The following is a 10,000-nucleotide window of genomic DNA, read 5'->3' as shown; positions in this document are numbered from 1 at the left end:
GTGTTGAATGGAGTTTCTGTTTTGAGAGTTGCCGCTTTGTGTCAGTTAAAGAATTTAGTCTTTCCATCAAATAAGTTTAGGAACCTCTGGTTGACACACACACATACACACATACATATCCATACAGTATATATACACACACACACACACACACACACACACACACACACACACACACACACACACCAAACGACAAGACAAGTCTATTAAGAGCACGCCGATTTCACACCAGCTGTCGTTGTCATGGCTACCGATACCTATTCGGCGTGACTCAGGTTTGACCTCCAACATCTGGTGGCAGCCGTGGGGCTCGTCAGTAAAAGTATTGTCTCTCGGTTGCTCTCCATGCGCACATTTGCCGACTCGCTCCCAGAGGAGGAAGTCTGCGAGGCGCTCTTCCCAGTTTTGCATGAATGCTACGTGTGCGGTAGGTGTAGGAAACATTCGAGCGCCCCGGCGCCGCTTTCGTCTTTGCTTCTCTTCTTTTTCATCTTTCCCACTCTCTCTCTCTCTCTCTCTCTCGCTCTCTCTCCCCCTCTCCCTCCCTGTGAGAGAGTGAGACATCAATAGTCCTCAAACAAATTGCTATTTGTCACAGGTTGTCGTTATTTTCCCCACAAGCGAGCCCTCCAAATTCCAGTGTGAATGTGGTGCGTGCCAGATGGGGGCCTTTTCTTGTTGGAGTGCATCGGTAACGCACGGCAGAAGCCACGTCATACTCAGGAGCCGCTCTCCTTGCCCATCGTTCCTTCGGTCCTCCACACATATATCACAACCTTTGGGGGATCTTTGTTGTTCAAGCCAGTTAAATCCTTGTGACTGTGGTCTGGCTGCCACCTTTTAGATGGTTTGTCCTGGTAGATGATGCCAAAACTTCTTTTACACTCCACAGCTTTAAAAGCGCCTGAGAAGCCACGGTAAGCCGGGGATACTTCCTACTGTATGTTTTCACCGTTCATTGATGATAATTGAATCATTCCAGGAATGCTGTTAAATGTCCAAATCACATATGTTTTGTTTAATTTCATTAAATTTACCTGCTTTATGACCTGTTATAGCCGCAATCCGTTGTCACGTCGATGATTAATCTCAGTGGGTATTATGTAATTTATATATATATAAAAAAACAAAACAGAAACAATGTCCGAGCCATTCATATGACTACGCTGTTTTGCATGGAATACTGCATGTGACCTAGAGATTCCTTGGAATTTGTGTTCGATCACAGAGAAACTTTTGGCAACTTTTGTTTGTTCTTTTTCCCAGGTCCACTTCCCCGACGTGGAGAAGGTAGATTGGCTAAACAAGGTACAGTACACTGTGTCTTCCAGGCTTTCAAAGCCGTGTTAAGCGGCAGAGTTTAGCCCAGATATGAATGGCGAGGTGCTTGTAAGGATTTCAGAAGGAGCCCTCGTCTATGTGTTGGTCCAGGCATCCATCCGTTTTTATCAACACCCTTCTTACACGCCAGGCTTGGTTTCCTGGCTTGTGCAAATAGTTGATTACTGTGGATCAGAAAACGATTCAATAGTCCAATGAACGATCATTTATACTTCCGGAAAGATTGGTCTGGTGTAGGGTCTGCATGGGTATATGAAGCACATGAATCACATTATACCCGCAAGCCATTGGAATAATGAATAGTATACCCATAGTCAGTGGTGGAAAGTAACTACACTATAAGTACATTTTAATTTCTAAAAGTATCTTGACTTTGGGACTTGACTTTGCTCCACTACATTTCAAAGCAAATATATATACTGCTTACTCTTCTACATGTCAAACACATTACTTCAAGATGAAAGCAAAAAGATCAGCGACCGGGTCCATAAAACTGCTGATTTAGTATTTCTCATCCATGGTTCATGAGGTCCATATTATTTTATATATGGCACCACAAATAATAATAATAATATTAGCTTCGGGCAGCAATACACAGGGTCCGGTGTGAACATCAATTACAATTTTTCGAGTTTCCGAGTCTTGGTCACACGCAGAACAGCTAATACAAGCCGACACACTTGTTAGTCGCAGTAATGGCACCGATGTGAAAACAAACATAAATAAATGTACGTACTACTACGCAACAAAAACTGGAAACCCCTAATTAAGCACAAGTATGTTCACTCACTCACACTCTTGCGACCGTTTCACAGCTTCACCGGGGGGGGGGGGGGGGGGATTCCAAGAAAACCTAGACGACTACTGTCACAAATTACAGTATTCCAGGTTCCTATGGAACGCAGCATCACTTCCTTCTGACACAAATCAGTTTCCCGGGTTCCAGTGGAACGCAGCATCACTTCCTTCTGACACAAATCAGTTTCCCCAGTTCCCGTGGAACGCAGCATCACTTCCTTCTGACACAAGTTTGTTTCCCGAGTTTCCATGGAACGCAGCATCACTTCCTGCTGGCTCTCGTTTCGTCTCAATCCAATACAAACTTGAAACGCTTTCTTAACTTTTGATTTTATGGGCAAGAGCACCCACCTAAACACAACTTTTGCGGGGGCCTCTTTGCAGATCGGCGCGGATCCTGCGCGGCCTGGCCAACACACGCTGATGGAGTCGAGAGCACTCTACGCTTTGTCACATCATCATCAAATGGATGATGATGTGACAAAGCGCCACCGCCACCCCCCTGCTACTTCCGGTTCCTTCCTTCAGAAAAAAGTTTTTTTTTTTTTAAAAAACCAACTCCCCCTACAGATATGGTCCGATGTTCATTAAACTTGGACCGCAGCATGTCTGGACAGCCCAGAATACAAGTCTTTAGTTTCGTGTTTGTGGGTTGTACGGTTTTCTGAGTGGCAGGCACCGGAGGTTGGCTACAGCAGGAGAATAATAATGAATGTAGCTTCAGGCAGAAATACAGAGCGACGGAGTCTACACCGCACACCTGACACGGTGACAATGGACATTCTGAATCAGAACCTGCACATTTATAGTAAATATTATGACGACCTCATGGGGCTGGACCCCTAAATAATGCTGCAGGCAGCAATGCAACACATATCGCTAATCTCCACGTCATATAAAGGTCCAGTGTGAAGAAGTTACGGAATATCTCGATCACAATGAACATTATATTCCATATCTTTGCAGACATGGAATATAATATATCATAAGTATGTTTTAATGATTAAATTTTGTTTTGGGGCTGGACCCCTTATTATTTTCTGTGTACCACCTTTCATACAAAACATGCAACTTAAAGTGCTTTACATTAAAAGAAGGCCGTCAAATAGCAACAATAAAAGCAAAACAAACAAGCAAATTGCAGAGCACCATGTTATATTCTATACCACCTTTTATTTGTAATACTTTTAAGTAAATTTCTGAGCTACTTTCACCCAAGTAGAAAGGTCAATGTGGTACTTTCACCAGAGTCATTTTGTGTCGGTGCTATTTGTCTTTTACTCAAGTGAAAGGTCTGAATACAACAGTACGTCAACCTCTCCAGCGCTCTGGATCCCCACAGATCCCACAAGTCTGATGTTGTTGTTGTCGCTCTGTGTTGCAGGTTCTGGAGCAGGCCTGGCCCTTCTTCGGCATGTTCATGGAGAGGATGCTGAAGGAGAACATCCAGCCGTCCGTCCGGCTCTCCAGCCCCGCCCTCAAGACCTTCGCCTTCACCAAGGTCCACTTTGGACACAGGGTGAGTGCGTGGCACCTTTCTTCCTCGTGGGACTCATTTTATTGAGGGATGGGCTCGATACTGGTAGGTCGAAACTGTGTTCATCCCCAGAGGGAAACGGCAGTGTCACAGCAGCTCGCATCAGAATATGCAAAATAATAAAGAAAGGATATAAATAGAAAAAAAAGAAAATGCACATATGCAATAAATCAAAGGATTACCTGAAAAATTGGCATTTCCGTGAGCCCTTTGACGGCTTAGTGATGTGTGATAGAAGAAGGTTAATGACCTTATCCATCCATCATTATTATTATTATTATTATTATTATTATTATTATTATTATTATTGCTATTTTCATTATCATTATCATTATTATCATTATTAGGGGTCCAGCCCACCCCAAGGCAAAAAAAGTCACTACTACAATTACGTACGTTCTACTACTATCTTAAATCTCTGTAAAAACGCAAACCTACATAAATACATCATCATTGGAGTACATGAGATTCAATGTCACCTGTAATCACTTAGACCGCACATGTACTTAAACATAACAAGGTATAGTTATAACAATGACAAAGTCTTGTTTAAGGTTAAAAAATAAAGTGTTTTTTTTAAGAAACGTCATGTAGAAACAGTTTCCTTCAGCTAAACTTTGTGCAGATTTAACTGAAAAGACAAAGTGTTGAGTGTTGAAGTTCTTCCATAATAATTCAAATGCCAAATTAATGTTCAAGTGGAATAATCCTCTTTAAAAAATTGAAGATCCATAAAACCACAAACAACAATAATGAATCGATGTGCATTGATAATATTGAAAATGCAGATTTAAGTTCAGAAGATGAAAATATTGATGATACATGAAGTGATAAACAACAAGATGGAATGTTCATGGAACATGTTTCCAATTCAATTTATATTGTACAGGAAGTATTACAGCAGCATTTTGATGACATCACCAGCCAAAGGGAACAACCTGCACCGTTGCTGGAGATGAAATCAATGAAGCAGAATGTTTCCCACTTCTTTTCCCACACAGCGATGGGAACGTTTCATACGCGTTGTCGTCCAAGTTTGATTCACACCGATCTACATTTGTATCAGGAATTATTGACAAAACTTTACACACTCACCGAAAATTGAAGAACATCAACTTTACATTGAGAACAGTCACTTTGTGACATCATCGCCCAACGAGGGGTCGTAAAAATCGAAAAATTGTAACTCGTGCTGCGTTGCACAGAATCAGGAGAACTGTAATACTTACCTAACGCGACTAAACTGGACCCTGTGTATTGCTGCCTGCAGATATATTTATTATTATTATTGGCATTATTGTTATTGTTGTGGTTATTGTTATCATTATTATTATTCTGGAGCCAGCACCACTCCCTTTTGGTGTTGTAATGCACATTCAGGCCTCAAGGCAACAGATTGAGGCTAAAATAAATAAATAATAAATTGACTGTAATTTTTAAAGGGACATTATCGATATCGGTGTTGTGATATTTCACATTAGGAAACTTGTTTCATGTGAATTTGAGTCCGGCATGGGCTACATTTCTCACATCATAGAGCGTGACTGGCGCTGCAAACGGAGTATGCCCTGTATAAATGATGACGTTTTTTCGAACCGACGTGACTTATTTTGCGATTTGAAATGCGTCAAAATATCAGTCGGAGAATCAGTCCCAGGAAGGTCCCGCGGCCCCGTTTGCGTACCAGCCTGCGGTGGGGTGCGTCTGTGCCAGGGCCTGGGGTGCTTCTGGGGGGTGGTCTTCCGACTGCAAACCCGACTTCCGACTCTTTTAACCCACCAAAGCAGTTCTCCGCTCGCGTCTCTTTGGGGAATTTTCTCATCCCGTTTCTACCTCTCCCTAAAACAACTCTATTACACTCTAACAACTCTTTTACACTCTATATAGATATGTTTATAACATATAGATATGTTCATATATATATTTATGTATAAATATGTTTGTTAGTATTTATTATATGTTGTATGTAAATATGTTGAATGTAAATATGTTGTATGTAGATTTGGAGCTGTAACAAAAGTAATTTCCCCCTGGGATTATTAAAGTATTTCTGATTCTGATTCTGATTCTGAACAAGCCCGTCAGGATCACCGGCGTCAAGGTGTTCACCCATGAAGTGGACAAGAGGGAGGTCGTTCTGGACTTGAGTATCAGGTCGGTGAGACTAAACCCTGATGCTGGGATTATTTTAGGGGCTTTCGATTCTTTGTGTTCTCGTATTGCGCAGAGTTTCATGTTGTTGTGGGTTTTAATGTGTAAAATTGTTTTGTAACCGGGATCTCCTCCGTGTGGAATTTCCCGCCCAGTTACGATGGCGATGCCGACATCGACGTAGAAGTGAAGGCGCCCATCACCGCCGGGATCAAGGGACTTCAGGTGGGCGTGTCGCCTGCACAACGGAGGCTTTTGTCCTTCCAAATGGATGGATGGATAGATAGATAGATGGATGGATAGATGCATAGATGCATAGATGGATAGATGGATAGATAGATGTATGGATGTATGGATGGATAGATGCATAGATAGATAGATAGATAGATAGATAGATAGATAGATACGTTATTCATCCCCGGGGAGAAATTGCAGTGTCAGCAACAGCTTACATTAGAAAAAATAGTCAGTGATAATAAAGCAATGGAATCAAAAATATATATAATAATAAAATGGCAAAATATGGATCGTAGATTGTTTTCATCATTTTATCTGAGATTTATCCATCCAAACATGACGGTTTTGACGCTCCAAATCCCTCCAGTTCAAAGGGATGCTGAGGGTCATCCTGGAGCCCCTGATCGGTGATGCCCCGCTGGTGGGAGGAGTGACCTTTTTCTTCATCCGCCGCCCTGTAAGATTTTCACCGCCTCGCTGGGATTTTACTTCACCGTTGTTTTGTTGTTGTTGTTTTTTTGGTTTTTTTGTGTTGTTCTAAACCGAATTAAAAAAAATAAAACAAAAAAAAAACCAAATGACATTTCAGACCTTGCAAATCAACTGGACTGGGATGACAAACCTCCTGGACACTCCCGCTTTCAGGTCAGTCTCCACAGAAATGTGTAATCAACCTTGAGTGTCAGCGGACGCTGAGAGAAAAGATGGTTTGAGCGAACCCTTGTCCCCCCTGCAGCCAGCTGTCCGAGGAGACCATCATGGACATCATCGCTTCGCTCATGGTGCTGCCGAACCGCATGTGCATCCCCCTGGTGGACCAGGTCAAAGTGGACCAGATGAGGTTCCCTCTACCCCGGGTTGGTAACGCAGCGCTTCGCGTTCAGGCGCCTTCGTCGCAGAGGAAGTGTGTGTGCTTTCAGATGTCGATGTTGAATCAAAGCTGACCGTGATTTGGCGCAGCGGTCAAGGCGGCACCGTTATTTGATGCGTTTGCCTGGGAAGACGACGTCACTAAAATATTAAAATTCAGCGTAGGAGGAAATCAAATCGGGGCGAAAGCGCAAAAGGTGAAATCTCACCCGTTTTTACCTGCGAATGATCTGATCTTATCTTATCGGAGCTCTCTCATCCAAAGTTTTGTCCTTTTATATTCACCACGTTTCACCTTTGCACACGGTAATACTTGAAAATTTTCAACTTGCAAGTTGATGCTGGTTCCCAGTTAGGAATCTGTTTGTCATGTCTCAAGTCGATTTGTGCGGAACATTTCACTGTAGGGCTGTCAATTCCAAATCCACTCAGCCCTAAAAGAGAAGTGCGCCCTTTATCTATGCAAATGAACATGTGAATATTTGCATGAATAAATGTCAGCAGACGCCTCCTGCTCCATTCAATATGTCAGAGAGGTTTAGATGGAATCAAGGTCAACACTGGGTGGAATTATATACCTTTGCATTTTCGAAAGTGATTTTTGAAAGGATGGTATTGATTTTGATAATATTTAGCAGCGTGTGCAATGGTGCCGCTTCTACATGTTCTGATCCGTCTGAAATACCAAACTGAAATATTATGTTATATTGCTGCTATAACTGAATAAAAATGTTTTCCGTCCACGATGCGATGCATAGAGCAGCTGTCTTTGTGACAAAATATAATTTTCAGACCTGAATTTTACGCAGATTCCCTTTAGAAACGAATGATGTATGTGTTGCCTGTAGCGGGTGTACATTTAGTTGGAACAGGATAGGTATCTCAAAGATTGAAGCTGAAACAAATGTTTTCCACACACATTTGTTCCTCTCATCTCAATCGTAATCGTAATCCATGTCAAAATTGCTCTCAATACCCCCCCCAAAAATATTTTTTAAATATTTAGCTATCATACATTCACTTATTATTATTATATTTGTATTATTATTATATTTGTATTGTGTTTAATGTTTAATTAAAACTTTACAAACTCACCCAAAATTGAAGAACATCAATGTTACATTGGGAACAGTGACTTTGTGACATCATGAACCAACGCTTTATAAATCCACGGTTCATCTCTGAGGGGTCGTAAAAATCACAAATTACAACTGGTGCTACGTTGCACTGAATCAGGAGAACTGTAATACTCACCTAACACGACTAAACTGGACCATTTGTATTGCTGCCTGCAGATATATTTATAATAATAATAAAAATTATTATATTATTATTATTATTATTATTATTATTATTATCTCCTCCATCAGGGCGTGGTCCGGGTTCATCTGCTGGAGGCCAGGAACCTTGTGGCCAAAGACACCTACATGATGGGGATGGTCCGGGGCAAGTCGGATCCGTACGCCGTGCTCCGCGTGGGAAACACTCAGTTCAAGAGCAAAACCATCAAAGAGAACCTGACGCCGTGCTGGAACGAAACCTACGAGGTATTCAAAGTGCGGTGACCAGACCGCCCGAGCTTGTTGGTGAAATAACGCGTTTCCCTCGATTGCCAGAGACCACAGATTCTAATACTCTAATATTCTAATAACATCGGTCTTTGTATTGCAGCTGCACATTGTTTAAAACGCTTGTATGCAGTGCAGGGGTCTGGAACGGGATTTTTTTAATTTTCATCCCTTTGCAAAAAAAAAGGAAAACGCCCAAACATCTTCATTTCCATCGTCATCCTCATCCAGTTGTTTGCTGAAGCGTCATACTTTGCGTTTTGCCTCCAGTTTGTCATCCACGAAGCCCCGGGGCAGGAGCTGGAGCTGGAGCTCTTCGACGAGGACACGGACAAGGACGACTTCCTCGGACAGTAAGCTGCCTCCGTCACCGCCGCGTGGATAAGGCCTCGCCCGCGCCGCTAGGCTTTTTCAAATCTTAACAGATGTTGAGAAACGCGAGAGGGGTCCCCCCCAGCATGTGGTCAACACGTCGTGAAGAGTTCCCAGGGTTTCCTCCCTGTCGTGTGTGGAGGAGAGCAATGATTTGCCCAAAGGGCGGTGCACACTCACGAGGTGGCATTCACCAAAGATCTGAGGCGTGAGGGGTGTGGCTGCGCAAGATCATAACTTCTTATGTTTCAGTCGCCTCGGCTCCCGATCGGCTCTCGGATCCTCGGATCTTAAACGTTGCACATGTTTGATATTTGGGATCTGCGATCGGTGCGGCCGGGATGGACTTCCAAGCCGATTGCTGGTAAACGCCCTTCACATCGCGGGATAGTCTGGCACGATGATCTGTAGAACTGTCAAGATCCATTGGCGGTCGGGGGCCAAAATTGGATTTATCGTAGAAGAACGGTAGGAGATGCGCGCTGGACCTCACGGTGCTTCGTATGAGCCTTGTTTGGTCAAATTCAGCTTTTTGTTTGGCTGTGATGGCTGCGCTGTTTTTATGTATGCCGAACAATATGATGATGAACCATTAAGGGAAAGGTTCTGTTAAAATAAATAAATAAAATGATCCTCATCAAAACCTGGATATTGCAAGATTTTCAGTTGCACAGACCACGTTTTCACAGGTTGTGATATTTAGAGGAATCCTGCCGTTACCTGCTCAATGGTGAAATGAGGGCGGCGCAAATGAAATGTCCTTGTAATCATCAGACAAGTCAGACATATTGATTAAAAAATATATTTTAGCATATTTATACTAGTGTTATTTGCCAAGCTTTTCTTTATTTATGAAAAATATTATTATAACTTTTTTGTTATAATTTGTGTTGTTTTTTATTTTATTTTAAAGCATAACCCTTATTTTATTTTCATTTAATTGTAAATGGAAAGTTATTAGAGCATCTAGTTTTTGATACGATGCAGAAACATTTTGACCGTTCTGGTTCTGGATGACTACAGGAGCCCTTTTGTAAATGCCACCGATGTTAGTTCTTCCCCTTCCTCCTCCGCAGGTATAACATTGACTTTGGAGAAGTGAAGAAGGAGAAGGAGCTGGATCAGG

General features: G+C 42.3%; 1 protein-coding gene across 1 annotated transcript in view; it reads left to right on the top strand.

Annotated features, from left to right (window-relative positions):
• The window catches only part of esyt3 (extended synaptotagmin-like protein 3), a gene marked incomplete at its 5' end in the record, with an annotated part of 20,973 nt that overhangs the window by 943 nt on the left and 10,030 nt on the right, over nucleotides 1–10,000 (top strand). Inside the window, 10 exons of the mRNA XM_080018913.1 lie at nucleotides 1,267–1,308; nucleotides 3,524–3,658; nucleotides 5,754–5,830; nucleotides 5,983–6,052; nucleotides 6,432–6,521; nucleotides 6,654–6,709; nucleotides 6,801–6,921; nucleotides 8,305–8,481; nucleotides 8,773–8,855; nucleotides 9,951–9,999. Coding sequence (XP_079875039.1) covers nucleotides 1,267–1,308; nucleotides 3,524–3,658; nucleotides 5,754–5,830; nucleotides 5,983–6,052; nucleotides 6,432–6,521; nucleotides 6,654–6,709; nucleotides 6,801–6,921; nucleotides 8,305–8,481; nucleotides 8,773–8,855; nucleotides 9,951–9,999 — 900 coding nt within the window. The remainder of the gene's footprint in view (nucleotides 1–1,266; nucleotides 1,309–3,523; nucleotides 3,659–5,753; nucleotides 5,831–5,982; nucleotides 6,053–6,431; nucleotides 6,522–6,653; nucleotides 6,710–6,800; nucleotides 6,922–8,304; nucleotides 8,482–8,772; nucleotides 8,856–9,950; nucleotide 10,000) is intronic.

The sequence above is a fragment of the Zeus faber genome, assembly GCF_960531495.2.
Source record: "Zeus faber genome assembly, chromosome: 18".
NCBI classification, from domain to species: domain Eukaryota; kingdom Metazoa; phylum Chordata; class Actinopteri; order Zeiformes; family Zeidae; genus Zeus; species Zeus faber.
This window is presented reverse-complemented; position numbering and strand designations above follow the sequence as displayed.